A 20,750-nucleotide genomic window follows, 5' to 3' on the forward strand; every position below is an offset into this window, starting at 1 on the left:
GATATCACAGATTGTAGTTTTAATAAAATTCAGACACGAGATGGCAGTACATAACATGTTTGAGCTACTGTAATCATGGAGGAAGTAGGACCTTCTGCCCAACCTGTCTATGCCGACTAAGATGACCGTCAATGCGAGTCTGATTTGTCTGCATTTGACATATAGTTGACATGGTGAAATCATTCCCACCACACTAATTGATAAAGGCACAGCAAACGTAACAGAATAACTGTGAGCTCTGAATATCGGGACCTATGGTCAACGGCCTTAATGACATTTTAGAATGTAGAAACCTTTGCCTCAAAGAAATTGAGTGCAGTTAAAGTAGATAGCAATTTAAAGCAAATAAAGGAAGAAATACTAGCGGGCATAATTTTAAGGTGAAAGGAACAAAGTTTAAAGGAGTGGTACGGGGCAAGTTTTTTAAATAGAGGGTGGTGAGTGCATGGAATGCACTGCCAAGGTAAGTTGTTAAAACATTTACAATGGTGACATTTAATAGACTTTTGGATAGGCACATGGATATGCAGGGAATGGAGAGATATGGATTATGTCCAGGCAGATGAGAGTTGGCCATGGCATCGTGTTCAGCACAGATATTGTGGGCTACAAGGCCTGTTCATGCGCTGTGCTGCTCCACGGTCTATGTTAAATAACCTAAAAATGTAATTTTGTTTTAAAAAGCAAAGGCCGATTTAGTATATGCCAGGTGACATGTCAGAGTGAACAGTGACATATTACTGTTCCTTTTCAGAGCTTCTAAAATTGAGTGACATATCCAGATCAATAAGCACATCCTTACCACTTAAATTGTGTCGTGAAACGTATTTATTAACAGTAGAACTCAAACAATTGTATGGCTTCTCCAGTAATTTGTGGTAAAACAGAACTTGTGGCATACTTGTACTCCCTCTCGTCGCCAGGTTTTTAATAGGCTAATAATGGTGGGTGATTTTGGATCCATCGTTGTTTTCCAATGATTTATTTTAGATAAAAGGTGCATATGATATTAGTCTTGATGTCCGAAAATTTGCTTGAGGATTGTATGCATACCTGAAATTTCAAATGGTTAATACTGATTTGAATTGAATAAATCTGAGAAAACAACCAATTGCATCTATACCCAAAAAGCAATTACAATTTACCGATTTCAGGTGTATATATTGTTGTGAAGAACCATCAATACACTTGGCTTTGATAGATTGTATTATGAAATATACTATTATGTTCAAGCTGAATATTCAACAAGCATCTACTGATGTGAACATAATTAATCGGTGTAGGAATAGGCGATTTGGCACTTCATGGCTTCTCTAACATTCATCAAGAACACGACGAGTCTTGGACCTCAGGACCATTTTATGACACTGTCCCCATTTCACTCAATTCGCTTCATTTCCAGAAATCTATCAGTCTCTTGTGAAGGAACTCAATGACTGAGCCTCCACTTGGAAGGACATCCCGGGAATTAACCTGGTGAACCTATACCCTCAATAGCAAGAATGTCCTTCCACAAATTAGGATACCAAAACTGCACACAATACTCCAGGTATGGTCTCACCAGGGCCCTGAACAACTGCATTAGGACCTTCTTGCTCCTGTACTCAAATCCTCTCACTATGAAGGCCAACGTGCCATTTGCTTTCTTCACTGTCTGCTGTACCTACATGCTTACTTTCAGTGACTGGTTTACAAGGACATCTCGGTCTCGTTGTACCTCCCCTTTTCCTAATCTGACACCATTCAATTAATAATCTACCTTCTTATTCTTGCCACCAAAGTGGATACCCTCACATTTTTCCATATTATACTGCATTTGCCATGCATCTGCCCACCCACCCAACCTATCCAAGTCACCCTGCAGCCTCATAGCATCCTCCTCGCAAGTCACACTGCCTATCAGCTTTGTGTCATCTGCAAACTTGGAGATGTTACATTTAATTCCTTCGTCTACATCGTTAAATATATATTGTAAATAACGGGTTAGCAATAGATCGGCAATGATTAACTGGCGGAGTAGACTTGATCGGCCAAATGGCTTAATTCTGCTCCTATCACTTATTAACTTAGATGACATTAAAATATCATTAAAATAATAATAAATAATAATTTTGAAGTCCATGGATCTTGGTGTAGTTAACCTGGGGAAATAGACTTAATCTGTGCAAAATTAATATTTACTGGCCAAGGAGGCTGCACAGCAATAATTCCAAAAGGTATTACTACATAGATGAATAGATTCAGAGGCTGATTCTTCAGCACGGTGAATCTCGAACTGGCAGAATTAGTCATGAGGTATTAGCTAAATAGAAGCAGGGGTTGTCTTTGTTGTCTGCGAAATAGCAAGGTTTAAGGACATTATTGTACAGTAAAAGCCTGGGGTAACAAGTTCAAGGGACCTTTGAAGTTGAAAATTATTGAGGATTGATCATCTAACTTTAGTACCCAGTTCCGTTGCAGTGATATTTGCATCATCATTAATCACAGGTGAGGTTCTGAAAGATTGAAATGTGGCAAATGTTGTAATAATAATAATAATAATATATTCCTTTATTCGTCCCACACCGGGGGAAATTTACAATGTTACAGCAGCAAAGTGGATAGCAAGAGAGCAAGAGATCATTCATTATAAATAAAAGATACATAAATATGTCATCAGTTTCCGTGTATTCTTAGCTGTTATTGTTGACTCGTCTGCTGGGAGCAGTGCTGGTTGTGCAGTCTCACAGCAGCGGGAAGGAAGGACCTCCTATATCTCTCCTTCACGTACTTGGGGTGAAGGAGTCTGTCACTGAAGGAGCTCCTCAGTGCAGTGACAGTATCCTGCATGGGGTGGGAGTCGTCCAGCAGCGATGTTAACTTTGCCATCATCCTCCTCTCTCCCACCACCTGCACTGAGTCGAGGGGGCAACCCAGGACAGAGCTGGCCTTCCTGACCAGCTTGTTGAGTCTCGTCCCTTCCGTCGCTGAGATGCTGCTGCTCCAGCAGACCACTCCATAGAAAATGGCTGATGCAACCACCGTGTATGTTATTTAAGAAGGGCAGCAAAGACATGCCAGGGAATTACAGACCAGTGAGCCTGACGTCAACGGTGGGAAGATTGTTGGAGGTAATTTTGAGGGACAGGATCTACCAGGATTTCTATATACCTGGAAGGTCAGATCACATTGAATTCAAGATGAAATGGCCAAAGGATTCAAAATTTGCTTGGAGGAAGGTTTTAAAGGGTAGTTGTAGAGTGTTGCTTGTCTGATTGGAGGCCTGTGACCAGTGGAATGCTGCAGGAGTCAGTGTTGAATCCACTGGGTCCACTTTTGTTTGTTATCCATATTAACAATTTGGATGACAATGTAGTTAATATTTTTGTAAATTTGAAGATGGCACCAAAATAGTGAACAGGGATATCTAAGTTTATAACAGGACCAACATTAGTTGGAAAGTGGGCCATGAAATGGCACAAGGAACCTAACTCTGACAAATGTAAGGTGTTGCACCTTGGTATGTCAAATCAGAGCAGAACTTGTACAATAAATGGCAGAGGCCTGGAGAGTGTTGGAGAACAAAGAGATCCTGGAGCACAAGGTCATGGTTCCCTGTAAGTGGCACTTCGGGTGAGAAGAAGGTGTTTGGTATGCTTGCTTCATTGGGATGGGTAATGTGTACAAAAGATGGAACATTATAGCACAGCTGTACTAGTTGGTGTACTTGTACACTTGGAGTACCATGTGGAGTTCTGGAAAGAATGCAGAAGAGATTCACTAATGTTACCAGGACTTGTGGGTTTGAGATATAGAAAGAGGCCTCAGGCAACTTTTCCATTTAGAGGGTTGTCCATGTCTGGAATACTGCCAGAGGAAGTAGATAACATTACAGCATGCAAAAGATATTTGGACATATGTATGGATGGGAATGGTTTAGAGTGACCTAGGCCAAATGCAGGCAAATGGAACTAGGTTGGCATGGACAGGTTTTGCATAAAAACAAAATTAGGAAGGGAAGGGGGGGGGGGGGGGGGGTCATGAAATATCACTGGCAGAGAGAATTAAAGTTCATCTGACGGCATTCTATAAAATGATAATCAGGGAAAGAGAACAACCCATGAGCGAGAACAGGAGAAGTCTGCATGTGGAGACTGAAGGTAAAGTAATGGTTCTAAATGAATAATTTTTATCAGTATTTACTATGAACCAGACTTTGTAGTTTGAGAATTTAGCAAATGGGAAAATGAAAGTCTAGTGCGTCTCCATAAATAGGGGAGGCCCCTGATGCCTTAGTGGGTTTAAAGGTGGTTAAATTCATCAGGGCCAGATGGCATCTATCGCAGGCAGCTGTGAGAAGCAAGATATGGGATTGCTAGGACTTTAATTGTGTTTTTTAAATTTTCGATCAGCACAAATGAGGTTTCTGTTGACTAAAGTACAGCAAATATTGTCCCTCAGCATGGAAAACTATACTCATTACTAGAGCCAGGATTTTGCCATAAATGCCATGTGCCTTTTTATGCCTTTTTTCATGATTTCAGCAAGATAATGCCTTTTTCATGATCGAGTGTCTAAATCAGCCTTTTTTTGCCGTGTTAACATAACCTACAAGAAAACTTCCACCACCGGGGCGAAACTAGGGACGCACCATCAGTCGTTCATTCGTGGGTAGTGGACGAGGCCCCAGCCTTTTGCAGTCAGGCTGTAAGTGGGTGTTAAGTGGTGATTGGAGAGGGGTGGATGGGGAAGGGTTCAGTCTTTTCAAACTGAAGTCAGGCTGTGAGTAGGTGTGAAGTGTTGGTTGGGGAGGGGGGAGGGGCTACCAGGGTTAAGTTTCTGTTTCTCGAACCTGCAGTAGAACTCGTTCAGGTCGTTGGACAGCTGACGATTGTCCAAGGAGCGGGTAGTTTTCCTCTTGTAGCTTGTAATTTCTTGCAAGCTCTTCCAAACTGAAGCAGAGTCATTAGCTGAGAACTTGCTCCTCAACTTCTCAGAGTACCTTTCCTTGGCAGCTCTGATTCCCCTTCTCAGCTTGTACTTAGCCTGCCTGTAGAGGTCTGTATCCCCGCTCCTGTAGGATCTACCCCTGCAAGCGTCAAAATGCCTAAAGTCAAGTCAACGCCATGTAAAAAACTGAACGATTTGGTAAGGGTGTACGGGAATGATATATTCTCTACAGACAACTGTGTGCTGTTTTACAAAGCATGTGAGAAAGCAGTGAATCATGAGAAGAAATATTTCATCTCCCAGCATGTACAGACAGCTAAACACATTTTTAACCATATTTTGGTGGTGGAAATACATGCCTTTTAATGCCTTTTTTTGGCAATAAATGCTCTTTGGTGCCTTTTTTTGTAATTTTATTATGCCTATTAGCCTGCCTATTTCAGAGATTTTTAGCGCCTAAACATCCTGGCTCTACTCATTCCAGACCTGTGAGGCTAATATCAATGTGTAGGAAAGAACTGCAGATGCTGGTTTAAATTGAAGATAAACACAAAATGCTGGAATAACTCAGCGGGTCAGGCAGCATCTCGGGAGAGAAGGAATGGGTGACATCTCGGATCGAGGCCCTTCTTCAGACTGATGTCAGGGGTGGGGATGGGACAAAGATAGAATGGAGTCGGAGACAGGAAGACTAGTGGGAGAACTGGGAAGGGGGAGGGGATAGAGAGGGAAAGCAGGAAAGAGAGAACTGGGAAGGGGGAGGGTGTGGAGAGAGAGTGAAAGCAAGGGCTACTTGAAGTTAGAGCAATTAATGTTCATACCGCTGGGGTGTAGGCTTCCAAAGCAAAATATGAGGTGCTGTTCCTCCCATTTGTGCTGGGCCTCACTCGGACAATGGAGGAGGCCCAGGACAGAAAGGTCAGTGGGGGAATCAGAGGGGGAGTTGAAGTGTTGAGCAACCAGGAGATCAGGTAGGTTTAGGCGGACTGAGCGGTGGTGTTCAGCGAAACGATCGTCAAGCCCGCGCTTGGTCTCGAGGGGGGAGTTATAGGGACAGGTATTGTATCTCCTGCGATTGCAGGTGAAAACACGGAGTTTGGGTGGGAAGGGACGAGTTGACCAGGGAGTTGCGGAGGGAACAGTTTCTGCGGAAAGCAGAAAGGGGTGGAGATGGGAAGATGTGGCTAGTAGTGGGATCTTTTTGGAGGTGGCGAAAATGTCAGAGGATTATGTACTGTGGCGAAAATGTCGGTGGATACATTTTAATATCAATAACCGTAATTCATGGGTTAGATTTGGCAGTAAGCAAGAGCCTGATGGTTGTTGGAAAGAAAGCTATTCTTGAACCTGGTGGTCATAGTTTTCAGACTCTTACACCTATATGATTGATTGCATGTTGCAGATAGTGCTTCCCAGAGATGCTGGGACTTTTGCTGTTTGTAATATATGTGAATGTTTTGGATGTGAATGGAGGAGGTATAATTTGTAAGTTCAAAGATGATGCAAAGATTGGTGAAGTCTTCAAAGTGAAATCGATGTGTTGGTGAAATGCGCTGATAAAAGGCAGATGCAATTCCAGATGGATAATTGTGAGGTTATGCCTTTTGGAGGTCTTCGGGATTATTGGAAAACAGAGGGATCTTGGAGAAGGGTACAGAGATTCATGAAGATGGATACGCAGGTAGATAACATGACTAGGAAGGCAAATGGGATACTGTCCTTCATTAGTGGGGCATGAATACAAACGCAGGGAGGTTATGCTCCAACTTTACAAAGGCTGCGGAGGCCAAGTCAGTGGATATTTTTAAGGCAGAGATAGATAGATTCTTGATTAGTACAGGTGTCAGAGGTTATGGGAAGAAGGCAGGAGAATGAGGTTAGGAGGGAGAGATAGATCAGCCATGATTGAATGGTGGAGTAGATTTAATGGTCCAAATGGCCTAATTCTAATATTCCTTTTGACCTTATAGATAAGGGGGAAGAGATTTTAAAAATCTTGTACTTAATATAATTGTATTTATGTATTTATTTGTTTTTGCATTTATTGCATATATGTTTGTACGCACCGTCAGGATTGGCTATTTTTAATTTCGTTGTACTCGTTGCAATGACAATAAATGAATATTATTATTAGAGGGTATACGAGGGGGAACTTTCTTACCGGTGTACGTGAGTACCTGGAATGTGCTGCCCGAGAGAATGGTGGAAGCAGGGTCATTGATAGCATTTAAGAAGTGTCCAGATAAGCACTTGAATGGACTTGAATTGTTTAGGTATTAAAGAGTATGGGCCAAGTCCGACTAAATGGCTTTGATATGATGAGCCAAATGGTCTGATTCCATGCTGCATTTAATGCGTCTCTGGGACTATTTCAGAATATTCTATTCTGACTATTATCAGAATCTTGATTATCTAAATGAAATCACCTCTCATTCTTCTTGGGCCAGTCTTATTCAATGTCTGCCTCTGGGAAAGCTTCTCAGGAACCAATGTCGGGAATCTATGCTGCACTGCAGCAGAGGCCAATATATTCTCCTTTAGGTAAGGAAGACCAAACTGCACACAGTACATCAGATGTTATCTTATGGCCCTGGTGAGACATTTTTATTGAATCCACACATGGACTGCAGTTTGCAGCAAGACTTGCTCAATTTAAATAAAGGCCAATTTGTCTTGCTGATGAGTTGCTGCACTTGTGAACTTTGTGTTTCCCTTGATGGTTAAACCAAGATTCCTCTGTCTAAAAACACTTACAGACTGCTTTAAAACAAAATTCTAAAGTTATGGATTTTACATTTTCCCACATTATATTTAATCTGACCCAATCTTTCCATTAATTAATCTGTGGACCCCTTGGACTCTTTCAGTGTCCTCCTTACAGCTTAGTTTCTTATCCACCTTTATAATTTCGAGTATACTACCCTCAGACTGTTCAAGTCCATCTTTGCACTAGATGTAAATAGCTGAGGGTCAAATACTGCTCAGGTTAGCACCCCCATAACTGCAAAATGCCAATTAAAAAAAAGATTTGATATCTCTCTTCCTTTGTTTCTGTCTTTCAATCAATAGTTTATCTATACCCAATTTTGTCGAAGAACTCCATAAACATGTTTTATTTTACAATCTTTGGTGCGGTACAAATCAAAATACGCTACATCCATTGTTTCGCATTCACTGACCTCACTGGTGACATCGCAAAAAGTACAACTAAGTAGTGAGAGATGAATTCCCATTCATGAAGCCAAGCTGACTTGGCATTAAATTATTTTAGTTTGCCAAGCATTGACAGAAACTTCTGATCCATTGATAGGAACTTCATTGATGGAAACATCCATGCCTATATATCGCTAATCGTTTTATGCTTAATCTTTAAAATGTGTTGTAGTTAACATTGATTTACTAGTTTCTCCATTTACAAACTTTCTTTTGATTCACTCATTTTGGTGCTCATACTTAAAGTTGATATGTTACTTAAGTCTATTTCTTTTAAAACTGGGATAAGACATCGCTGTATTATATAACTCAGTCGCATTAGCAGCAATAGACATTTTGAATAATGTATGATAGTATTATCTTCTCGTATCTATGAGATCACTATATTTGTTGCACAGTTACATTGTGGGAACAAACTGGCTTAGAAACAAAATAAAGTGAATTTTATTACATTCCATACGACATAACCACATTAGTAGTCCTCATAATGGCCATATGGGTGTCATAATGTAGCAGTAAACCATTGAGTTGATCATTCTCTGTAGGAAAATAACTGCAGATGCTGGTACAAATCGAAGGTATCACAAAATGCTGGAGTAACTCAGCGGGTCAGGCAGCATCTCAGGGTCTCGACCCGAAACGTCACCCATTCCTTCTCTCCCGAGATGCTGCCTGACCTGCTGAGTTACTCCAGCATTTTGTGAATAAATCGATTTGTACCAGCATCTGCAGTTATTTTCTTATAGGAATGGGTGTCGTTTCGGGTCGAGACCCTTCTTCGGACTGAAGAAGGGTCTCGACCCGAAACGTCACCCATTCCTTCTCTTCTGAAATGCTGCCTGACCCGCTGAGTTACTCCAGCATTTTGTGATACCTTTGGGTTGATCATTCTAGTTGTCTTTAACATTGAAAAGCTAGTTGGAAGAAACTGTTCCCCTTCCTCACTAACCAGCGAATTGTATTTGTAACATATAATTACAATATGTTCCTGTTTTAAAGTTAATTAATTTGCTTTTCTCAGTAGTCCTGTCTTACAATGTGATATAGCCCGATCAAACTGTGATATAAACCATACCTTAATTAGTCAGAAAATGCTAAAATGTATTAGGTTAGCCAAAAAATGCTGAAATTTATTAGCAGGTTATCCAATATTTATGGAAATAGAAACAGAATTATTGTTTGAAATTCAAGAACTTTCAGTAGATGAAAGCTGATCAATTTATGATGAAAGGGAATGTTTCCTACGATAAAGGATTGTCTTATGTCAAGATTAAGCATGTTGGTCCTATACTGAAATAAAAATAGTAAAAATGTAGCAAGTGGAGTGAGAAATGGTCGTCGCCTCAGATACATGATGTTTCATCGGCATTTTCAGTTTTTATTTCAAATTTCTAGCACCTGCAGGATTTTATTTCTGGGCCTAAACTGTGGATTTCAAGTAGAAAATTCTGAGGGCTTTTGAGAGCACATTGAGATATATTTTTTAGAACTGGGGAGCATTAAAAATAAAAGGTCAGCTGTTTCTGACAGCAACAAAGAATTTCTTCTGTTTGAAGAGGAGAGGCCAGTTTAGTTTAGAGATACAGTGTGGAAACAGGCCATTCGGCCCATCGAGTTCGCACCAACCAGCGATCCTCACACATTAACGCTATCCTACACACACTAGGGACAATTTGCACTTATACCAAGCCAATTAACCTACAAACCTGTACGTCTTTGGAGTGTGGGAGGAAACCGAAGGTCTTGGAGAAAACCCACGTGTAATGGGGAGTAGGTACAAACTCAGTCAAACAGCCCCCTTAGTCGGGATCGAACCCAGGGCTCCGACACTGCAAGAGCTGTATGGCAGCAACTCTACCACTGTGCCATCGTGCCGCCCACAGTGTTCTACCTAAGATTAGATCTGAAATCTCCACCCTCAGAGCTTTGGAGGCCGAATCGATGAACATTAAGCCTAGGTTTAAGACTTAAGACTAAGCCATAGCTTTAATCTGTAGAAGAGTTAAAGATTATGAGGAGCAGAGAGGCCAGTGTAGTTCTTCCTAAGATCAGATCAGCCATGATCTTGATTGGTAGAGTGGGTTGAAGGTTCAGGTGACCAACTTCTGCATCTACTTTTTGTACTTTTGTTACATGAAATGATAATGTGTGTGGCTCCACAAATGCTGCCAAATCATCAGGGTATTTTCAACATCTCTTCTTTCCATTTTGAAAGGCAAAATAATAAAAAGTTACTCCACCATCACACAAGCTCGTTTTCACATAATTTGATTCACTCAGTGTGAAATCAAGAAATGACAGAAATCTGTGGACACAGTAAAGGCTATGAGACCAGGCAATATCCCAGTTGTAATAAAATGGACATAGAAACATAGAAAATAGGTGCAGAAGTAGGCCATTCGGCCCTTCGAGCCAGCACCACCATTCAATATGATCATCCAAAAGTGGTGGATCATCCAAAATCAGTACCCCGTTCCTGCTTTCTCCCCATACCCCTTGATTCCTTTAGCCTTAAGAGCTATATCTAACTCTCTCTTGAATACATCCAGTGGATTGGCCTCCACTGCCTTCTGTGGCAGCGAATTCCACTGATTCACATATTTCTGGCTGAAAATGTTTTTCCTCATTTCAGTCCTAACTGGCCTATCCCTTTTTCTTAAACTATGACCCCTGGTTCTGGACTTCCCCAACATTGGGAACAGTCCTCTGGCCATGTTATTCCAGTGAGATACAACACTGACCTCTGTAGGCAATGTGGAGAATTGCTTTTGTGTCCTGTGCACAAAGAGCAGGACAAATGTAATCGGGCTATTCAGCTTCCCCTCAAATCATTAGCAAAGTGGCAGTGGGTGTCATCAACAATGCAATAAAGTTGTATTAACATGCCAATAATCTATTTACCATTTCCCAGCTTGATTTTTGCCAGGGCCACTCAGTTCTATTCTGCTTAATTCCAGAAGTGAGGTGAGAATGACATTATTTGACCAGATGTAGCACCAAGAAACCATGGTGAAATTGTAGTCTGTGGGCATAAAAAGGCAAACACTCAAATGATGGAAGTCATTCACACACAATAAGATGTTTGGGGTGGTTGTTGGAGGTCAATCAACCCAGGTTCAGGATATTACTGCAGGAGATCCTCAGGAAAATGTCCTCAGCCCAATATTTGCCATCATAAGGTCTAAAATGAGGATATTTGCTGATGATTGCACACTATTCATGTCTTTTTGCAACTCCTCACAAAATGAGTCAGATTATGAGTAAACGCAGCATGATCTAGGAAATGCCCAGGCACTGGGTTAATGTGGCAAATAACCTTCATGCATTGAAAGGACCATTTGCAAAATGAAATTGCCTGACCATTTATTGTTCATTATCACTGGCATTTCCATTGACGAGTCCTGTATCATCACAATCCTGGGAATCACCATTGACCAAAAATTCACTGGGCCAGCATAAATACTCTGGCTACACAAGCACGTAAAGGCTGGGTATTCTGTGCTGCGTGTCTAATCTCCTGATACTTCGGCTTTCTGGCAAATAAAAAAACAAAAATGAGGAATGTGATAGAATTCTCTCAACTTGCCTGGATGTGTATAGCCTAAACCAAAACTCAAGAAGTTTAACGTAATCTTGGACAAAGCAGCATGCTTGATTGGTGCCACATCTGTCTCCAGGAAGCAATGGCAGCAATGTGTATCATCTAGAAAATGTACTGTAGTTAACCGCCTAGTCACTCTGACAGCACCTCACAGATCCATGAATCCATGCCCTGTCGAGCCATGCAAAGCTGCAGCTTCAGGTACATGGGAACACCACCACCGCTTGCATGTTCCATTCTAAATTGTACATCATCCTATCTTGGAAATGCATTACCATTCCTTCTCTGTGAAATATACTGTCTGGAACTCTCTCCTTGACAGCATTGTGGGTATATCGCCACCAGCTGTTGGTGAGAAAGTATCTCAGCATTAACTTCTTGGCCATTTCAGACAATAAATGTAGATTAAAAAAAACGCCTGATTAAATGAGTCCATGCCATGGATAGAGTTGGTTCTTTCACTACGCACTTCATTGGCACTGTTTTTGCCATAGGGTTTCTGATACTATTGTTCCATGTTCAGATTCACATTGATGTTGATTTGGATTTCTCTTCTGTTATGAATTAGATTGGAATCTTCCTTTATATGGTTTCACTTGCTATCTTCTGCATTGTTGAATATTGGAGTAAGACTTTTGTTAAATGGACACCTCTGTATGGAATTTCTGTACAGATATGTGTACAGTTGAATATATGTTCATGTAATTGAAAGCTGCTTTATAGTTTAAAAACATGGATGCAAAGTCATTCACTTCCTGCAAAGGAGATGAATGTAGGCATTAATTAAAGTGGTTCATTTGGACAGAACGGTTTTGTACATAAAAGGTTTATGTAGATTAACAGACTGTGCAAGATATTCACTTGAGCTGGATCCAGTAATTTTAATTTTGTTTCCATTTGTTCCGAAAAGAATATCATTGAACTCGGAACAATTAGAGAATTGACAAAGCTGCAAGGTCACACTTTTACATTATGGATTTCCATAATGAGCCGAGTAAGTTGACAACAAGCTAATGAATAAAGCTATTTTTAGATACTATTCATACAGTGTGTACTTTATACAGCATGTATGGCACATTCAACCCAAGGCAAACATGTTTCAGCTGTGAACTGTAAAACAGTACAGTGTTCATTAGTTGTGAAGAATTACATTCAAGTAGCATAAAACGTGCTTTTTCCAACTTGCTTTTATGTGGTTCAAACTCATGCAGAATAGCGGTGGTAAGAAGTGGAGTATTTGCATATTGGCACCAGTGTCAAAGCTATTTAGTTACAGGTCAAATGTAGCAGACTAGGTCACAGAGATGCAAATGATCTGGTGTAGGAATGGATGATAGCCCCATCAAGGCATTAATAGTCCTCAAGACATTCCCATTTTATGCTTGCACTTCCCTCCTTTGTATTGTATTACCGATTGTGAATTGTCACTTTTAAGTACTAAAAGTTGGTACTTTTTAACTATGCCATCAATTTTTAGTTCTGTAAAATGCATCTGCTTCGAGTCTATGTTTAGAATGCTTGAATATTTTTCTTTCAGGCACGCTAGTGGATTTTTAAGACTTTAAACTTCTCCAAATAAACTAGAGAATCTTTAGGATAAAATGTGCAGCGAAGGAAGTACTTTGGACCATTTAACATACACTGCTGCTATATTTTGCTAAACGCCTCAATCAAACTTGCCTTTGTCACTCACTCCAACCATCTGCCAATCAAACTCCCCTCAGGTTATTCAGCCTACCACTTGCCAGGCTTTCCCCACCCCCACTTCTCTTTACGAGTTTTCTCCCTCCTGCTTCATGAGTTTGAAGTGTTCCAAGACAAAATATCGTCTGCCCTGGACAGATGTTTCCTGACCCGCTGAGTTCCTCCAGTGCATTGTGGTTTGCTCGATTTGAAATTTGTTGCTTAGAAACATAGAAAAATAGGTGCAGGAGTAGTCCATTCAGCCCTTCGAGCCAGCACTGCCATTCAATATGATCATGGCTGATCATCGAAAATCAGTACCCTGTTCCTGCTTTTTCCCCATATCCCTTGATTCCTTTAGCCCTAAGAGCTAAATCTAACTCTCTTTTGAAAACATCCAGTGAATTGGCCTCCACTGCCTTCTGTGGCAGATAATTCCACAGATTCACAATTGGGTGAAGAAGTTTTCCCTCATCTCAGTCCCCTTATACTTAAACTGTGACCCCTGGTTCTGGATTTCCCCAACATCGGGAATATTTTTCCTGCATCTAGCCTGTCCAATCCTTTAAGAATTGTATATGTTTCTATATAAGATCCCCTCTCATCCTTCTAAATTCCAGTGAATACATGCCCAGTTGATCCATTCTTTCATCATTTGTCAGTCCCGCCATCCCGGGAATTCTGGTGAACCTACCAGAATTCCCTCAATAGCAATAATGTCCTTCCTCAAATTAGGAGACCAAGATTGCACACAATACTCCAGGTACGGTCTCACCAGGGCCCTGTACAGCTGCAGTAAGACCTGCTCCTAAACTCAAATCCTCTCGCAATGAAGGCTAACATGCCATTAGTTTTCTTCATTGCCTGCTGTACCTGCATGCTTACTTTCATGGGATTTTGTTGATCTAATTAGCAATACAAAACAGAAATAATTTGAGAAGATTAAAGTAAGATAGGAGCTCCTATTCTTTTTGAGTGAGCTCTGCTGGAATTTTGGGCAATGACTGGATTGATTCAGCCGTGAAGTTTAGGTTTAGGTTTATTCTTGTCATGTGCCAAGTTACAGTGAAAAACATTGTTTTGTGCTATCCAAACAGGTCCAATATACTATCCATGAATAATATCAATCCAAACTCAAGTACAATAGAGCAAAGGTGAAGATACAGAGGGCAGAATATAGTTCTCAGCATGGTAATGCATCAGTGCCAATTGGTTTGCTTATTGGAAAAATACAGGTCAGAAATGTGATAATCCCCTGTGAGGTGGAACGGAAGGAATTTAAAACTGATTAACAACTGAAAAGTGTTGGCACAAGGTCTTCAAGTGGCTAAACTCTTGCAGCTCTGAGAATTTCTAACCAGATTCTCCCTTTTTCTCTTCAGCACTGCCAGTAATTCTGCTCGGAGCACCCCAGCCTGCTCACCCATCTTGAGGAAGCGATCAAGATCCCCAACACCTCAGAATCTTGAGGGTGAGAGCATGGTGGAAAAGGGGTCGGACCATTCCTCAGACAAATCACCTTCCACCCCGGAACAGGGTATCCAGCGAAACTATTCCTCCCAGTCTGGTCGAAGCAGCAAGAACTCCAAGGTGAGTTGAGTTTAGTGGTCATGAAAGAGGATATGGTTGGGAATGGCAATATGCTCTAAAAAAATATTCTTTACCTTTGTATCAGTATTGCACGCCCATTATTTAGCAACAAAGAAATCTGCTGAAAGTTTTTTAAAAAATCATTCCATGGAAACAGAATACCTACATTATAAAGACTGGAATAAAATCTGTCAGACATATTTTAAATCATGATTATCTAAAAATGTCATTAAATATTTTAAACATTTTTACAACTGCTATGAGTGATAATTGTTATTTTGTTCATGGATGTTTCTTTTGGGTGCTGTACTTGTGTTCATGTGAAAACTAAATCATTTTGCTAATCTTGTCTACAATAAGTTGTTTTGTTGCAAACTTATAATTTACAGTGAGCTTTCTATCATGGAGTTTGCTTTCCTCACTAAATTCCAGACTTTAGGGACATTGGCTTGACCACTAACTCATTTCATTTGCACATATGAGACCGTTTAAAGGTAGCTGGATCATGAGAATTGGAATGTCTTAGGTTAATCTCAGATCTCTGGCAGTATTTGGGTTAAATTTTACTTCAGAGCGACTGGTTTAGGAAAAGCAAATTCAGTCTAAATACTCATGACAGTCTGATTCATACAAGAAAGTCATGTATGTGCATATCAAGTGAGAGGGGATTAAGTTTAACTGTGACTTTTGACTTCACTGCTTTGCTGTCATAATTTATGATAGGTTTTCTGTAATACCATACCCGAAGACAATTTAATTGCTCTTAATCTTTTTAAACTTCAATTTTTTGTTAAGTGTTTCAAAAGTTTTTGAAAACATTAAGAATGTTTTGAAAAGATTTAAGACAGCCATGGGGTATGACTTCTCTGACTGAAAATGTTCCCTCATATTTTGTGCATGGAGTTATCTCCTTACAATGTGGAAGGCTTCACCAGAGAGCAATCACTGAATAAAATCCACAATTCCTCCGACATTTTGAAATATTTTTAACTATTTTCATTGGCAAGCATTGTTGGCACTCCACTGACTGTAAAATTAGCCACAATATTTTGTGCATGTTGCACTCTTGAGGTTCTCAAGGCAGAATGTAATGTTCAAGAACTGTTGTATTGTGTAATCAGTCCATGTGACTGCTCCATACTCTCCATCTCCTCCAAGTATTTGATACTTTGTTAGAATGATTTAAGTCAGATTTAGTTCAGGGTGATGTGGAAGGTGTAAGTCATTAACGGGTTACATTTGGATTCAGGCAGAGCTCCTTATGAGGTGAGAGAGGCTTCCGCTCAATCCAATTGCTGGAAAATATGCCCTGACCTTGCTGCTGCCTGTGCTAATTGCTAGAGTGTGGATCATGAATGAAATGAAATGCTAGCCAGACTGGATGTCTGATCAGAGAGTGATCCTATATATTAACCTTGCATATGGGGCCCAAAACATACATATTGTCAGGTTTTTCCATGAAGCGATAGGTTCTTTTTTGTAGGGGGCAGAGTAGCTTGAGCCATAAAATGCAGCAAAAAAAATCTAAAAATACACCTGGCTTACTTGGCGGTTCAAGATGATAAAACGTTTGAACGTTTCTCACAAATCATAAAAGGACATTAAAAGTAAATTATTATTAAATGGAAAAAAAAACTTCAAACACTTGAAAATATTAGAATAAACTAGACAATTTATGCAACATACACTTGAAATATTCAAACTAATAAAAGAAAACAAATTTCTCAAACGTATACAGGTGATCCTCAGCGTCCGATGGGGTTCTGTTCCGAGAAACCCAGCGGAAACTGAAAGTATTGTAAGTCGAAATGCATTGAAAATGGGCGATCATGTGTCTGGAAGCGAGCAGCAGCTCGCGATGGGTCGCTGCCATTTGCACCATCGCAAAGTCGAACTATCGCAAGTCGAAACATCGTAAGCTGAGGAGTACCTGTACTTTAATCATTCTCAATGGTTCCTTGCTAATATCAGTGGGCCAGCAACAACCCACATATTTCTGTAATTTAGGATATTTGCAAAGAAATACCTGGACAAATAATGGCAAGCATATGTCAAAGTGGTTAAAATTTCCATTAAGGCCAATTTTCTTTAATATCCTTTAAGGCTATCAATTACCAATAATTCCTATTGAATATAGTGGTCACATTAAAAATACATGCACTTTTCATGAAATCTTCGAAACATTGATCTAGATATTGAATGAAGATGGAAAACATTGTTGAAACATAATATCATGCACCAATTATAGTGGCACCATTTCCATTATGATATTTACTTGAAATTTCACACATTGTCATTTTGTAAATAACACTATGAACCAGTGCTATTATACCAATATCATTCACCTGCCAGCTGCTAAACAGCTTGTTATAGTTCCTAAAATCCCACATTACCAAATAAATGCTACAGCTACAGAGTGTGGAGAGGGTACAGAGGAGATTTACTAGAATGTTGCCTGGGTTTCAGCACTTAGGCTACAGAGAGAGGTTGAACAGGTTGGGTCTTTATTCTTTGGAGCGTAGAAGGTTGAGGGGGGACTTGATAGAGGTTTTTAAAATTTTGAGAGGGACGGACAGAGTTGACGTGGGTAGGCGTTTCCCTTTGAGAGTGGGGAAGATTCCAACAAGGGGACATAGCTTGAGGGACAAAGGTTTAGGGGTAACATGAGGGGGAACTTCTTTACTCAGAGGGTTGTGGCTGTATGGAATGGGCTTCCGGTGGAAGTGGTGGAGGCTGGCTCGATTTTATTATTTAAGAGTAAATTGGATAGGTATATGGATAGGAGGGGATTGGAGGGTTATGGTCTGAGTGCAGGTAGATGAGACTAGGTCAGGGAGAATGGTCGGCGTGGACTGGTAGGGCCGGACAGGCCTGTTTCCATGCTGTAGTTGTTATATGTTATATATATATATAATACCATGCCATGAATTGTACCCTTGAATTTCTGAGAGAGAGATGTGTAAGCTGTGGTGGAAAACAATGACGAGAAACAAATGTACTGTTTGTAAGGAGAAAATTATCCAGACTTCCATGTATGGTCTTGCTGTACAGATGCAGATGATTAGGTGGAATCTTGAGTTTGAGGTTGCATATGCCTTCAATTGTTGTAAGTGACCATTTAAATAATGATGTGTAGGAAGGAACTGCAGATGCTAGTTTAAATCGAAGATGGACACAAAATGCTGGAGTAACTCAGTGGGCCAAGCAGCATCTCTGAAGAGAAGGAATGGGTGACGTTTCGAGTCGAGATCCTTCTTCAGACTGATGTCAGGGGAGGGGGAGGTTCATAGATAAGGAAGTATATAGATAAGGATGTGTAAGGTGTGAAAATAGGACAAAGGAATGGAGACCAAGGAAAATGTAGAATAGATCATTGTTAGTCGGGAGAAGGTCACAACAAAGAAAACAGAGATAAAATATAGTCGGAGACAGTAAGACTGGTCGGAAAACTGGGAAGAGGGAGGGGATGGAGAGAGGGGGAAAGTAAGGGTTACTTGAAATTTGAGAAGTCAATGTTAATACCGCTGGGGTGTAAACTGCCCAAGCAAAATATGAGGTGCTGTTCCTCCAATTTGCGCTGGGTCTCACTCTGACAATGGAGGAGGCCCACGACAGAAAGGTCTGTGTGGGAAAGGGGGGGAGTGAGATTCAGCATCACAGGTGACCAGGACAAATTTGGCTAAAAGCCCCATTTCTGTGCTGTACGATACTATAACTCAATGATTTGAAGATAACATTTTTTTGGAGATGGGCATTGGAACAAATCTTCATAAATAATCTTGATAACTGTGGAAACCTTTCAGCTGCCATAATTCTATTTGAGTTCTCTATTTCAGTATTATATTTCTGATAGCTTTTATCATTTTTGTTATTGATCCCGTCCCTCTCCATCTTATGTTTGTAATGTTTCACCAAAATGTTGGACAAAAAAGAGAGACATTTGGAACTGTATGATACCTTTCAAGATCTTAAGATGTCCAAACGAGTTTTTTATCCACTGGAGTTCTTGTGAAGTGTAGTCATTGTTGCAGTGTTGAAAAATTTACAGTTCAATTGCACACAATAATTTCTCATAGACAGCAATATGAAAGTCAGTTTCAATCTGGCGGTGACTTCAGTGTTCACTTACCCTACATTTCCAATGCGGAATTTGATTGTAGTTTGCCCTTGCTTTTGCATGTGGGTTTCGCATTTTTTTAATGTAGTTAAACATATCTCCAGTGTGACACTGAGCTGTATAGATCAGGAAGGTACCATGTTAAACCAATGAGTTTGAAGTTTGGGTAGAAGTATTGATGCTACAAATGATTCTGGTGTCCCTAAACTAAGAAAGAGGGAAATCTACTCCAGTTTTTCATAGCATAGTTGACCACCAATATGAAAAGTACAAATGTGCAAATTGAGTGATTCTCCACACAAACACTGGTAAGGAATTGGCCTTTATTCAGTGAAATCATCACCCAGAATAGGCCACATGTTTTCAGAAGAGGAGGAAATATAAATATATAACTTTTAAAAAGTGCTCCAGAAATTTCCATACACAATCTAGTGAATTATTTCAGCAAAAGATTCTAAATTGATGTCCCATGAAGTGGATTGAAAAGATCCCTTGGTACTATTCAAAAATGGTACAATTTCCTGTTGTCTCATTAATCTTTATTCCATGAGAGATCATAAACAGATTATATTTATTACTTTTTGTAGGTCATTGCTGAGTACAAATTAACTGCTACATTGGCTCCAGAAATACATAATTGACCATAAAATGTTGTAGCATATCCTGGGGTCATCAAAGGGACAATGATTGAGAGGTTTATTTTCTATTTAAAGGAGTTGCGGTATTAATAACAAAAGATTGATTCAGTTCTGTCCCAACATGAAAAAGACTAAAGGATCATTCATAATTGACCCTGAGCCATATAGGGTCTGTACACTGCCTGATTAGGATATTAACTACGGACAGAGATGAACTGATAGTTACTTCATAGATAACAGCATTAAGAACTGATGTATAAATTAACTTTATTTCTGTTGAGAATCGAGTGTCTCACTTAAAACATCGAACAATTCAACACCGGAACAGCCTCTTCATACCATAATGTCTATGTCAAACATGATGCCAAAATAAATTGATCTAATTTGCAAGCGCAGGATCCACATCCCTCCATTCCCTGCATATAGATGTGTCTTTTAAATGCCACTGTCATATCTGCCTTCACCAACACCCCTGGCAGGACTTTTCAGATACCCACCAATCTCAGTGCAAAAAATAATTGCCCAGCACATCTCCTTTAAAATGTGTGTGTCTCACATTAAAGCTATGCCCTCTAGTATTTGCCAATTCCACCCTGGGAGAAAGGTTCTGATTGTCTCCCCTCTTTGTAAATTTACAGCTTAGTCTGTCTACTGAAACTTTCACCTTTTAAGAATGTCCCAATAAGGGGAATAATCAAAAGAAAAATAGGTTAGCTGTCCAAATTTTCTTTTCGCAAGAGGGAAATGTCGATTCTCCCAACTGATAGCTAAAAAGAGACAACTGTTGCAATTACCATTATCATATATTGAGTTTGATGATGCAGTTGCATCCCACCATTTATAGAATTACACATCCAATAGGTTTCATTGTGTAGTGATTAAGAGAATAAATCCTGTCTGATATTCTCTTTCCTAACTTTGGGCAAGTGGGAATGGCCTGGTGAAATAAGAGATAGCAGTGTTGGGCAAGATGGTGCTG

The 20,750-nt window shown here is 40.1% G+C and overlaps 1 protein-coding gene across 21 annotated transcripts in view; it reads left to right on the forward strand.

Moving 5' to 3' along the window:
* Positions 1–20,750, forward strand: part of LOC144608748 (protein Aster-B-like) — a 395,300-nt gene that overhangs the window by 278,493 nt on the left and 96,057 nt on the right. For all 21 annotated transcript variants that reach the window (XM_078426805.1, XM_078426806.1, XM_078426807.1 and 18 more), the window contains one exon: positions 14,809–15,016. In XM_078426805.1, the coding sequence (XP_078282931.1) occupies positions 14,809–15,016 (208 nt within the window). The remainder of the gene's footprint in view (positions 1–14,808; positions 15,017–20,750) is intronic.

Source organism: Rhinoraja longicauda, chromosome 32 (assembly GCF_053455715.1).
Source record: "Rhinoraja longicauda isolate Sanriku21f chromosome 32, sRhiLon1.1, whole genome shotgun sequence".
In the NCBI taxonomy this organism is placed as follows: Eukaryota; Metazoa; Chordata; class Chondrichthyes; order Rajiformes; family Arhynchobatidae; genus Rhinoraja; species Rhinoraja longicauda.